Raw genomic sequence first — 13,026 nt, forward strand, 5'->3', positions numbered from 1 at the left:
AACCGCCTAGTCTCTGAGGTCAGAAAAGACCAGCACTCAAATTTTGGCTGGGCGTTCTTAAACGGATGCTTTCTTCATCTGGAGATATCTGGTGGAGAGGATTAGATAAAATAATGCATTACTGCCGGGCGCGGTGGCTCAAGCCTATAATCCCAGCACTTTGGGAGGCCGAGACGGGCGGATCACGAGGTCAGCAGATCGAGACCATCCTGGCTAACACGGTGAAATCCCGTCTCTACTAAAAATACAAAAAAAACTAGCCGGGCGAGGTGGCGGGCCCCTGTAGTCCAGCTACACGGGAGCCTGAGGCAGGAGAATGGCGTAAACCCGGGAGGCGGAGTGAGCAGTGAGCTGAGATCCGGCCACTGCACTCTAGCCTGGGCGACAGAGCGAGACTCCGTCTCAAAAAAAAAAAAAAAAAAAAAAAGCATTACTATTACTATTCTCAGGGTACCATAAATTCGCTGGCCCACTGCTTCACCCTTGCCACGCCCCCTTCCCCGCAGCCAATCAGCGGCTGCCTCCCCAGAGCGCCCGTTCCCTCCACCACTCGCCGCAGCTCTCCTGATGCCACCCGTTCCAGGGAGGCTGCTTGGTTTGGGAAGGTATTCCGCAGGAGTCGCCCCCTCCCTTGGGGCGCAGCTGAGGACTGCGAGGTGCGTCCGAGGGCCGAAAAGCTGAGATCGATTCTGAGTTCAAGGATCAAGTCTGCCCTCAAACCATTTTACAGATCGGGAAATCCGAGACCCAGAGAAGGGACACTCCCGCCCAAGGGCCCCCTAGCCGAGAGAAGCCCGGGCCAGGGCTTTCTTCGCGTACGTGGGAATGCAGGCTCGCGCCCTTGGGGGGCACAGTGCATACGGGAGCTGGGGCCGAAACCCAGCACAACCTGTGCTGTCTAGGGGATCCAGACGGCACTAGGGGGCTGGACTCCTTACTGCCTCAGTTTCCCCAGCACTACCTTTGTTGAGGAAACGGAGATGGGGATACTAGCCGAACGCGCGCCTTCTGAGACACAGTCCGACTGCATTTAGACGCCCGCATCTCTCCGAATCTGATCGAGGCTCCTTTTTTCAAGAACCCGCTATCCCAGCCCTTTAAAGTCCGGCCCTGCCGTTCGAGTCTCTCGGCGTTCCATTGGAAAGACTCGGCGCTTCAGCTCCCTTCTCTAGAATGAACTGCTCAGACTGCCGCCCAGCTTTCCCGGAGTGTTAACTGCGCAGGTGCAAAGGCAGCCAACCCAGTAAACGGAAGAGCTGGGTGCCGATCACACTGGGCGGGTCAGGGGCGGTGAGCGTGCTAACCAATGACTTGAGGGAGTAGGGGGCCGGGTTTGGGCCCTCAGTTGCTAAGCGCTACCCGAGTGGGAAGTGGTTCAAGAGATGGGGTGAAGGGTGGTTCACCGGCTCTTCAAGTCACCAGCCTTCTGGCCCGCGGAAGTTAAGCAACCGAGAGGTGGGCCTAAGACCGGAAGCAGGAAGGAGGGCGCAGGAAGCAGGGCGCCGCAGCCTGTCGTACGGCCCTTCCGTGGATCTGTTGGTGCCGAGGGCAGGATGGAGAAGCTGCGGCTCCTGGGCCTCCGCTACCAGGAGTACGTGACTCGTCACCCGGCCGCCACGGCCCAGCTGGAGACGGCAGTGCGGGGCCTCAGTTACCTGCTGGCAGGTGCCACCTTGACCTTTGATCCGTTCCTTCTGGGCCCTGACCTATGACCCCAGTGGCCCCCTTCCCTGCGGAGTCAGGGTAGTGATCGCTGTGCTTGAGAAGACCCATCCAGGTTCCCAAAGGGCGTAGGGAGGGGACGTCCGGGACCTGAAGACTAAATGTAAGGCAGATGCTCACTCACACCTCCCTCTGTACCCTCTCCCCAGGTCGATTCGCCGATTCGCACGAGCTGTCAGAGCTGGGTGAGCCGGGCTCTGGGGGTGGGGGATGGGGGATCGGCTGCCTGGCCCCAGGTGAGTTCCCCAGAGCGGGTGAACACCCCAACCCGAGGTCCTGGACTGCCCGTTAGACTCCTTGTGCTATGACTGAATCGGAACAAGGTCTGTTTTTCACTGTCCTGGGCCTTCCATGTCCCTAAGTCAAGAGACAGCCTGGGGACCTTATCTGAGTATTCACTGCTGGCCAGGAGCTGGGCTAAGTACCTTTCTTACCTTTACTTGTTAATCCTCCCTACAGTCATATTAAGTGGAACTGTTGTTGTCCTCACTGTCCATTTAAGGAAGAAGTTCAGTGAGGTTACAGAACACTTACTGATGGTCCCAGAACAAAGATTCGAGTCTAGATCTCCCAGATTCCAGGATTCGCAGATTGTAACTACCTCAAGAGTGTTTGTCCAGTGACTGCTGTCACAGTCCTGAAAGAATGAAGTGGGTTTTGAAAAGCAGAGGTGAGGCCAGGTGCAGTGGCTCACGCCTGTAATCCCAGCCACTTTGGGAGGCAGAGGCGGGTGGATCGCCTGAGGTCAGGAGTTTGAGACCAGCCTGGCCAACATGGTGAAACACCATCTCTACTAAAAATACAAAAATTAGCTGGGCATGGTGGCAGGTGCCTGTAGTCCCAGCTACTTGAGAGGCTGAGGCAGGAGAATCGCTTGAACCTAGGAGGCAGAGGTTGCAGTGAGCCGAGATCGTGCCATTGCACTCCAGCCTGGGCAACAAGAGCAAAACTCTGACTCAAAAAAAAAAAAAGAAAAGAAAAAGGAAAAGTGGGCCGGGCGCGGTGGCTCAAGCCTGTAATCCCAGCACTTTGGGAGGCCGAGACGGGTGGATCACGAGGTCAGGAGATCGAGACCATCCTGGCTAACACTGAAACCCCGTCTCCACTAAAAAATACAAAAAACTAGCTGGGCGAGGTGGCAGGCGCCTGTAGTCCCAGCTACTCGGGAGGCTGAGGCAGGAGAATGGCGTAAACCCGGGAGGTGGAGCTTGCAGTGAGCTGAGATCTGGCCACTGCAGTCCAGCTTGGGCGACAGAGCGAGACTCCGTCTCAAAAAAAAAAAAAAAAAAAAAAAGAAAAAGGAAAAGTGGAGGTGGAATAGACCCTCAGGGATAGGCTGCCGAGAGAGAAAAGGCCAGGAGGAAGGACCGCATATCTGTGGCAGTTCAGAGAGCAATGGGCAGTTGTGGGCAGCTGGATGACCAGTGCCATCCGACAGGGCAGTAGCTGGCTTGTCACTGAGATTGACCCATCCTTTCTTGGTCCAACCACCCTTGTGAGATCATGTTGGGGAGAGGGGAGTGCTGAGGAAGTGGGTGGAGAGGCAGGCTGGTTTCCACATAGTCTGTGGGTGTCTGAGCAGAGCAGGTGACAGGTGATCCCTGCAGCTCTGGGCAGAAGGTGAGAGGGATGGAGGTTGCAGAGCCAGCCTCTCAAGGCCACACTCTACCCCTCAGTGTACTCCGCCTCTAACCTGCTTGTGCTGCTCAATGACGGGATCCTACGGAAGGAGCTTCGGAAAAAGTTGCCTGTGGTGAGAATTGTGCCAGGAACAGGGTGGGAAGCATGGGGACTCAGGAATGAAATAGTAGCAGCTAGCCCATGCATGCAGCACATGTCTCATGGAGTATGAGGCAGGCCTCTGTCCATCTGAGCCTCAACCATCTCATTAGGGGAGCTGTAAAGTGTGAGTATTCCATCTTAGATGAAGAGACTGTCTTAGATGAAGAGACTGTCTCAGATGAAGAGAGGTAGAGTCAGCTGTTTCAGGTCCCCCAGCCTGTTAGTGGTGGAGTTGGTGTTTGAACTCACACCTGCACAGTTAGTCTTGGAAAGGGGCAGGTCCACATCTCTTGTCAGAGAAGCTCCCTCCTAGGAGAAGGGCCTGGGACTACAGGCAGCCCCCTGACTTCTTGGCCTGGGGTTCTTGCAGTCGCTGTCCCAGCAGAAGCTGCTGACATGGCTGAGCGTGCTGGAGTGCGTGGAGGTGTTCATGGAGATGGGAGCTGCCAAGGTGTGGGGCGAAGTGGGCCGCTGGCTTGTCATCGCCCTCATCCAACTGGCCAAGTAGGTTGGGATTGTGGAGGGGGTCCTGGGTCGGGGTGACGCAGGCCAACTACACAGATGGTGCTCAGCAGAGCATCCCTGACCTCCCGCCGGCTAGCCACCTCCCCACAGCCCTGACATACTCCCCAACCCAGGGCTGTACTGCGGATGCTCCTGCTGCTCTGGTTCAAGGCTGGCCTCCAGACCTCACCCCCCATCGTTCCACTGGACAGAGAGACCCAGGCACAGCCCCCGGGTGAGCTACTTCCCCAAGCCCTAGAGTGGAATGGGCTGTGGGACTAACTTGAGGATTTAGATCCAACCAGCATGAATACAGTAGTATCTGTTTTTGGAGCACACCTGACCCCACCACCTCTGTTCTCATTGCTCTGTATTCGATGAAGAAGACAGTGATGCGGCTAGGGACAAAATCAGAACACAAACCCAGTACTTGTCATGGCCAGAGTCATTCATTTTTGTGGCCTGCAGGAAGAGGGAACAGATGGGATGCTGCCAACCTTGCCTCTGGGCCTGGTTCTGTGTCCAGAGCCACAGCCTGTAGAGGCAGAAGGCAGGGCACCTGCCACATCTGTCCCTTCAAGGCTTTGAGCCCATCCTGTCAGCTTCTGGGCCTCACTCTCTGGACATTGAGTGGGGGCAGTTCATTGCCTCTCATCATGATTGTTTTGAAGGCAAAGGATTGAGAGGAGACAGCCCCTCTGGTGCTGTGGTCCCCATAGATGTGGTCAGGCTGGGCCCTCCCTGCCTTGCTTGTCCATGGGTTCCAGGAGGCTGGTTCTGGCCACAGGTATGCTGAGCTTTCCCCAGGCCAGGGAGGGCTGCAGAGTGCTTTCCTCTGTGGACAGGTCTCGTGCTGAGCCACCACCCCAGTTGTAGTTCCCTTGACTCAGCTGTTGCCATAGTAGAAGCTCATCCGTTCTCCCCTTAGCCCCTGAGCATTCACTGCATGCATGTTCTTTGCAGGCTCCGCTGGAAGCATGTCCCTCTGACTGTATGGCCTTCTGTCTGTCCATGCTAGATGGTGACCACAGCCATGGCAGCCATGAGCAGTCCTACGTGGGGAAGCGGTCAAACCGGGTGGTGCGAACCCTCCAGAACAGTAAGTGGAGGATGTGGCTGGCCTGGGCACCTAGGTGCTGTGTCTGCCTGGGCCTGAGGGACTGGCTTTGGTCAGCAGCCACCTTCCCCTGCCCCAGCCTGGGCCTGGCTCACTCATCTGCTGCCCTTGTGTTCTAGCGCCGTCCCTGCACTCCAGGCACTGGGGAGCTCCCCAGCAGCGGGAGGGATGGCAGCAGCAGCACCACGAGGAGCTGAGTGCGACCCCCACCCCCCTGGGGCTGCAGGAGACCATCGCAGAGTTTTTGTACATTGCCCGGCCGCTGCTGCACTGTATCCTTAGCGCGGGGCAGGATAGGGCTGGCACTGTGGGCTGGGGATTGAGTGGGGGGTGCGCTGAGCAAGGTCCCTGTGCTGGAGACATCCTTGACGCCTTGGCCGTCAGTGTTCAGCCTGGGGCTGTGGGGTCAGAGGTCGTGGAAACCCTGGCTCTTGGCTGGTGTTGTGGATGTGACCAGGTGAGCCTGGGCCCGCCCGGGGCTCCACTCTCCTCTGGGCTTTCTGCTACAATCCCGGCCTCACGTAGGCAGGGCAGTAGCAGCCCCTGCTCCTCCTGTTGCTGCCCCTCTGGACACCCAGCCCATGGCTCCTCCCCTTCCGTGGGCCTAAATCATGCCCCTGGCCCTGACCATGTCCTACCTGCCTCCCAGCCTGAGCCTCCTGAGTGACAGAAGGGGCCTGACGCGGAGGGAACGGCGGGAGCTGCGGCGCCGGACCATCCTGCTGCTGTACTACCTGCTCCGCTCTCCGTTCTATGACCGCTTCTCCGAGTGAGCACCCAGGCCACCCTCAGCCAGGGAGAGGGCCGGCAGGCGGGCACTGGTGCTCCGGTCCCTGCTGGTGCCTTCCCTCCCCCACGCCTCATCCCGGCTTCACCGAGCACCCACTGTGTGTTGTCTGGGTGGCAGTCAACCGATGCCAGCCATTCCGCCCACAGAGCTCTCCAGGCCATCAGGCCACTTGAGCAGGAACTTAAACATTGGTTGGCAGGAGAGGCACTGAGGGCAGGGCTGAGGGCATTGCCAGGTGGCCCACAGGGATGGCAACAGGGTGAGCGCCCATGGCCTCTAGCTCATTTCCACTTCTTCCTGCCAAATAGTTTGGCTTATCCTCACTTCTCAGAGGAGGACCTGGAGGTTCAAGGAGGTTGGGCAACTTAAAGACACCCAGCTGGCCAGTGGTAGAGCTAGATCCCAAACCCATGGTCTCCCCTGGCCTTCCCTGCCTGGCCCAGCCCCCACTCAGTCACCTGTGAGGTTCCAGAGCTCCCAGCCTCAGAGAGGCCTGCTGGGTTGAGCAGGGGGCAGCTTGGGACCAGTGCCACTGTGACTGCATGAGGTTAGGCCACAGTCTGATGGGGGAACCCTGTGCAGTGGCTGGGACTGTGAGACAGACAAGGCTCCCGGGACCCCCTTTGTCTAGGACCTAATAACTGCATAAAAACTGGCATAGGCTGGGCAGCAGTGGCTCACACCTCTAATCCTAGCACTTTGGGAGGCCAAGGCAGGAGGTTTGCTTGAGGCCAGGAGTTTGAGACTAGCCTGGGCAACCCATCTCTACAAAAAAAAAAAGAAATTAAATTAGCCAGACATGGTGGTGTGTGCCTGTAAGTCCCAGCTATTCAGGAAGCTGAGGCATGAGGATCAGGCCAGGAGGTTGAGGCTGCAGTGAGTTATGATCACTCCATCGCACTCTAGCCTGGGTGACAGAGTAAGTCCCTGTCTCAAAAAAAACAAAACAGAAAACAACAACAACAAAACTGGCATAGTTTAGCCAGGCATGATGCCTCACGCCTGTAATCCCAACACTTTGGGAGGCCGAGGCAGGCGGATCATGAGGTCGGGAGATAGAGACCATCCTGGCTAATATGGTGAAACCCATCTTTACTAAAAATACAAAAATTAGCCAGGCGTGGTGGCAGGTGCCTGTAGTCCCAGTTACTCAGGAGGCTGAGGCAGGAGAATCGCTCGAACCCAGGAGGCTGAGGTTGCAGTGAGTTGAGATTGTGTGAGTGCACTCCAGTCTGGGTGACAGAGCAAGACACCGTCTCTTTTTTTAAAACAAAAAAAAACCGGCCGGGCGCGGTGGCTCAAGCCTGTAATCCCAGCACTTTGGGAGGCCGAGACGGGCGGATCACGAGGTCAGGAGATCGAGACCATCCTGGCTAACACGGTGAAACCCCGTCTCTACTAAAAAATACAAAAAAGCTAGCCGGGCGAGGTGGCGGGCGCCTGTAGTCCCAGCTACTCGGGAGGCTGAGGCAGGAGAATGGCGTAAACCCGGGAGGCGGAGCTTGCAGTGAGCTGAGATCCGGCCACTGCACTCCAGCCTGGGCGACAGAGCCAGACTCCGTCTCAAGAAAAAAAAAAAAAAAAAAAAAACCTTAAGGCTGCTCCTTCCGGACTGCACCCTGGCATCTCTCTGGACCCTGCTCCCTGTCCTTTGGGGAAACAAAGGCCCGCCTTGGCCTCCTAAAGTGCTGGGATTACAGCCACTGCGCCCAGCCGGTCTTCCTCTTTTGTTTTGTTTTTTGGGATGGAGTTTCACTCTTGTTGCCCAGGCTGGCAGCGTGATCTCGGCTCACTGCAACCTCCGCCTCCCGGGTTCAAGCAATTCTCTTGCCTCAGCTTCCCGAGTAGCTGGGATTACAGGCACGCGCCACCATGCCTGGCTAATTTTGTATTTTTTAGTAGAGATGGGGTTTCTCCATGTTGGTCAGGCTGATCTCAAACTCCCGACCACAGGTGGTCCGCCCGCCTCGGCCTCCCAAAGTGCTGGGATTACAGGCGTGAGCCACTGCACCCGGCCAGCCTTCCTCTTTTCTTGCTGCTCAGACAGACACATAAGGAGCCAGGCTGCCTTCCAGATGTGTGGCCTTGGGCAAGTTATTCGATGCCCTGTGCCGCATTTCCTCACCTGTAAGGTGGGCATGATGACAGCACCCACTTTCGGGGGTTCAGTGACTAACGCATATGGCAGTGCATGGGGCGTAGTAAGCACCTAGCACTATGTATTGTCATCAGCATCCTCATCTCACCCGAGTTCCCCTGTGGAAAACCCTCATCTCTTAAAACAGGGCCTTGGCCCTTGCCCTTCCCCTGAACCAAAATGTGCCCTCCTCAGTACTGTGTCCCCTCCCGGGGTCCTGACTGCTCTTGTTGGTGGCTTATGAGGTTTCCATGCAGGCCAGCGCTTCTGCCAGATTGGGGGCTTCCCGAGGGCAGGGTGGGGTTGTCTTCCCTGAACCCGCCTCCATACTGCCCGGGCGCTGCTCCACACATGACCCTCCAGAGGCCTTTGGTGTTGGATGTCAGTGGAAGTTGAAGGAGGAATGGGAGGAGGTGTTGTGGGCCAGCGGCCACCCCGAAGCTGAGCTGGTGGAGGGCGCGGAGGCCAGAGCCAACTCCAGAGGTTTCGCCCGTGTGTACCGGGCTCTGTCCTAGCTCCCAAAAAAGTCACCTTTGTTTTTGGGAATGCGCTGCATTCAAAAGCGAAGGCCTCTGGGCCTCCTGGTTTGCAGGGACCCCCCCCAACTCAACTTGCTCCCCATTTATTGCTTCCGCCAGGGCCAGGATCCTCTTCCTGCTCCAGTTGCTGGCCGACCACATCCCTGGCGTTGGCCTGGTCACAAGTAAGCTGGGGCGGGGACGTGATGACTGTAGTGCTGGGAGGCGCATGCGTGCCCCATCTTCCTGACTCCTGTGTCTCCTTGCAATTCGATTCTTGGCACAGTCAGGAGAGGAAGTCGGGAAGTCAGGATTGGGTGGGACTACCCTGGCCAAAGCCAGGGTGGCCTGAGGAGCCAGGGGTGGCTGGAAGGAGGGTGTCCAGTGGTGGGGCGACTGTTAGACCACATCAGCTGCCAGCCTTTTTCTGGTCACAGTGTCCTGGAGCAATACGGGACCATCTCATCGTGGGGGCATTCAGTGGTGGAGAAGCAGTCCACCGGGCTGCTGAGACCCTCCCTCAGCGGAGGCCCACTGGGCTTGCACTGGGTGACTGGACCTGACTCAGGCCCCTCAGTGCCTACCCTGGCTGAGCTTCCCTGGGCCTGAGGGTCCTCGTCTGTAAATGGTGCCAGAGTCCCCTGCAATGCCGCCTCCCTCGGGGCAGGGCAAGAGAGCCAGCCGGGCTCCTGGGCCGCAGGGGTGAGGTGCTGTATGTGGCGCCACAGCGCAGATTGGGGTCTGGCCCGCCCTGACGTGTCCCTCTCCCACTGCAGGGCCGCTCATGGATTACTTGCCCACCTGGCAGAAAATCTACTTCTACAGTTGGGGCTGACAGACCTCCCGGAAGGAGAGTGTGGGGAGGGGCGGGGCAGGGGGCCCCCTTCCCTAATAAAACTGACTCCAGCAGCGTCCCAGCGTGCGGCCTTTCCGTGCCTACCGGCCAGGCCCTGCACACAGCCCTGGTCGCCACCAGCGTTCTTCCCGGGACCCCCTTGACTGCGCCCTCCTGTGACGATGCCACTGCAACCCGCACCTTGTCACTGCTGGGCCAAGAAGTTTTCACTAGGAGTGGAATCCAGCCTCCTCTCCCACCGAAAGCGGTAACTTCACCTCATGGAGCCCAGGAAGCCGCTTGCCTCGGCAGCCACAGGAGCGAACACTGCTGCTCTCTTGCTGGCCCCTGGTGAGGGCAGGAAGGCTGAACCTGGGTGATGACCGAACGCTGCCCAGCGTGTCTTATGGCCGGGGCCCTCTGCCTGCCCCTGCTCTGCAGGGCCGTGTGGCTCTGGCAGCCCAAGGCCATGGTGTTGTCAGCTCCCTATGACAGAGCCTGGTGAACAGTGAGCCTGGCTCCCACGCAAGTGGCACTTCAAGCCCTGCATCCTTGGTTGAGAGTAAAAGGCTTTTCTTCCTTAGAAAAAGGACGTCCGGCACCGGCCAGCACTGGGGAGGAAGTGGGAGCTGGACGGGCTTGGGGAGGAAGCCAGGGCCAGTTCAGGGGGTATGAGCGGGGGTTCCCCACACTCGCCCTACAGGCTCCAGAGGTCGGGTCCACTTGGAGCCATGTAAGCTGCTATGGGGGAGGGCCTGGACAGGGTGGGCTGCAGGCTGCTCTTCTCCCTGACCTTAGCCTGTCCTCAGCCACTGGCCCTGTGAAGAGCCAGCGTCTCCTGCTAGAGTTTCAAACCCACAGAGAGGGCTCCATCTGCACCTGGGTCCTCCATGCCTCAGCTCCTCCCAGACACGCTGCTTTCCTCAGGGCCCTCTGAGGAGTGCCCCCCAGGCCCTCACCCACAGGCAGGAGAAGGGGCTGCCTGGGCTCCCATGGTCTCCAGCTTAGTGGAACAGGCGTTTCTGGGCACATGCCCAGCCATCAGAAACCAGCAGTGAAGCACGGACCCCTGTCCTCCGCCTCTCACCAACAGAGGAGACAGGCACGTGGATGCAGGTGCCACACTGGGGGCTTGGGAGGAGGTTGCATGTCCAGAGTGGGGTCTAGCTTGGGGGTGGCCCGGTAGTGGCGACTGCCTGCCTGCAGTGGTGACAGAGGTGAAGGGTTTCATCAGGCTCCATCGGCGAAGCCTTGACTCAGGCAGGCTTGAAGCCGGTAGAACTGTCCAGTTTTTCGATAGGCAGCCTGCAAGGGGTGGCTGTGTGCCCGGGGTCACCGCTGTGTGTAGCCTTGGGAGGTGGGAGCTGAAGGCTGGAGGGGAAGGTCAGGGCCAAACTGAACACAGCATCACATACGCAGGGAAGAAACTTGGACCTGGTCTGTGGTAGGCAGGGAGGGGCCTGTGTTGTAAAAATTCCAGCAGCCTGGTGGAGGATGCTTTGGCGGGCAGAGGTGGAAGAATGGGGGCCGTGACATTGGAGGCAGTGGTCTGTAGCAGTGGGAGGGGCAATGGCAGTGGCAGCAGAGAGAGGGAGATTGGGGTAACCCCAGCTAGTGTTGGGGACTGGCGTGGAGGAGGAAGATGGTGTCTAGGAGACGAGGAGCAGAAAGGACGAGGGACTTTGGGGTTAGGCAGAGTGGACAGAATTCCAGGTTCCTGGCAGAGCGAGCCTTGGTGTGCACAGGATGCTGAGGCAGGCTCGTGGAGACGTGTTGTCTCCAGGACTTACAAAGGGAGGTGGCCACTGGGAAGTGAGTGCAGGGACAACATGCAGGGGGTGACTGGGCTGAAGGAACCCCAAGAACTTGTCAGCCTTGGGTTCTCAGGACCAGGAGCATGAATGAGGCCACTGGAGGAGCCAGGGTTGGAAGCAAGGGACTTTTCTCCCTGGGGCCCTCGGCCGTCAGAGGAGAGCGGCTAGGCCAGCCAGCAGGTCTGGGTGGGGCCAGGAACTTTGTTTTGAAGGCTTGCTGTGGTTCTGGTGAGCCAGGTTCGCGCTGCAGGTATAAGTGGACTGAGCCTGGCTGCTGAGTGGAGAACCAGGAGCCAGCCAGAGGCCTTCTGGTGGCACCTGCAGCTGAGCCCAGGCCTGCGAGGGGAGGATGTCCAGTGCAGGGCCGAGCTGCACGTGCTCACTGGGCGCCTACCAGGGGTCCAGGGCTGCAGATACCAGTGAACAAAGCTCTCCCTGCCCTCCTGAAGCCTGCATTTGAGGGGCAGGTCCAGAGCTCTGCCACCACATCTGGAAGCCATCCATCTAGCCTCAGGCCGCTCTAAGCTACAGGCAGCCGAGAGAGAGAGGTCCTGAGCCGGGGACATGGGGAGCCTGGACACTCCCTCTCACGTAGACCCTGAGACGGGCAGAACTGAAAGACCCACTCTGGGCTCCTCAGCTGGCAGGACCTGCCCGTACCTCCTGCTATGCTAGCGGGAGTTGGGGAGGCTGTTTGAATGGCTGGGGCTCTGGGTGGTGAGGAGCCCCTGCCCTCTTCGGAGGGCCTGTGTCTGTAGGGTGTGTTATGGACTACATCACAGATGACGAAACTCCGGCACACAGAGATGAAGTGACTTGTCCGGCTACCAAGAGGCAAGGTCAGGACCTCAGCTGAGATCTGACTGTACAGTGTGTGCCCTGATTCCCTGGGCAGCGACACTAGAACAAGATCAGGTTTGGCACCTATTAGCCAACAGCATCAATAAGAACAAAAGCCTCAGGGTGGAGGTTGCTGGCCCTGCAGGTGCTGACGCAGGCCTGGAATGAAGGCCCTTTGTGAGGTGGCCCTGGGAACTGGCAACAGGTTCCGTCCTGCCAGGAGAGGGACGACAGGAGCTGGGACCTGTGTAGGAGATGGTTCTCGCCATGCTGGGGGCTCTGCACCCCCGGGCTGGGCTCAGCCTCTTCCTCCACCTCATCCTGGCAGTGGCACTGCTTCACTCCCAGCCTCTGAGGTGACTCCTGGGGCACGGAGGGGCAGGGCACTCGGGCTGGACAGCAGAGGTGCTGCCCCTCCCCTCTCTGGAGTGGGGCTGGCTGGCCCTGGTACCCTGGGTGTTGGAGGGTTTGCCAAGTGCCCCCACACTGGGCCATCCCCCCATTCACAAGGAGGTGGCGGTGGCTTTCTGGGCCAGGGCCGAGCACCCCAACCTCTCCCACAGGTCTCAGCAGTCTGTTCCTGAGGCATTTTCCGCACCCCTGGAACTCTCGCAGCCACTCTCCGGCCTGGTGGATGGTAGTATCTCTCTCGTCCCCTTCCCCTGCCCCTCCCTGACAGTGGAGACTCCCCTAAGGGGTGCCCCAAGTCCAGCCTTCAGGGGCTTGTCATCCCAAACCACATCTGTTCAAGGGTGCCAGCTGCCCCTCCCACCCATGCCCTCCTTTCTCTCTCTAGACTATGGCATCCTCCCCAAGCACCCGTGGCCGCGAGGGCCTCGACCCCTCCTGTCCCGGGCCCAGCAGCGCAAGCGGGATGGGCCCGACCTTGCTGAGTATTACTACGACGCACACCTATGACCCAAGGCCCCCATAAAGATACTACACATGACAAAGGCTTGGCTTTCCT

General features: G+C 58.7%; 2 protein-coding genes across 3 annotated transcripts; both read left to right on the forward strand.

The window, feature by feature from the left end:
• Positions 1 to 549: 549 nt before the first annotated feature.
• PEX16 (peroxisomal biogenesis factor 16) lies at positions 550 to 9,988 on the forward strand. 2 transcript variants are annotated; one of them, XM_025358344.1, is made up of 11 exons: positions 550 to 1,665; positions 1,872 to 1,907; positions 3,399 to 3,475; positions 3,875 to 4,008; positions 4,143 to 4,243; positions 5,027 to 5,107; positions 5,245 to 5,397; positions 5,510 to 5,582; positions 5,775 to 5,894; positions 8,691 to 8,755; positions 9,481 to 9,988. In XM_025358344.1, exons 1-11 carry the CDS (start codon positions 1,554 to 1,556, stop codon positions 9,567 to 9,569), a joined length of 1,041 nt encoding a protein of 346 aa, XP_025214129.1. In that variant the 5' UTR covers positions 550 to 1,553; the 3' UTR covers positions 9,570 to 9,988. The 2 variants fall into 2 exon arrangements, with proteins under 2 accessions (XP_025214129.1, XP_025214130.1); XM_025358345.1 differs by having other exon boundaries at positions 9,347 to 9,987.
• A 2,289-nt stretch (positions 9,989 to 12,277) lies between these two features.
• C14H11orf94 (chromosome 14 C11orf94 homolog) lies at positions 12,278 to 13,012 on the forward strand. Its single transcript, XM_025358228.1, has 3 exons — positions 12,278 to 12,415; positions 12,623 to 12,696; positions 12,856 to 13,012. Exons 1-3 carry the CDS (start codon positions 12,315 to 12,317, stop codon positions 12,975 to 12,977), a joined length of 297 nt encoding a protein of 98 aa, XP_025214013.1. The 5' UTR covers positions 12,278 to 12,314; the 3' UTR covers positions 12,978 to 13,012.
• Positions 13,013 to 13,026: the final 14 nt, after the last annotated feature.

The sequence above is a fragment of the Theropithecus gelada genome, chromosome 14 (assembly GCF_003255815.1).
Source record: "Theropithecus gelada isolate Dixy chromosome 14, Tgel_1.0, whole genome shotgun sequence".
NCBI classification, from domain to species: Eukaryota; Metazoa; Chordata; class Mammalia; order Primates; family Cercopithecidae; genus Theropithecus; species Theropithecus gelada.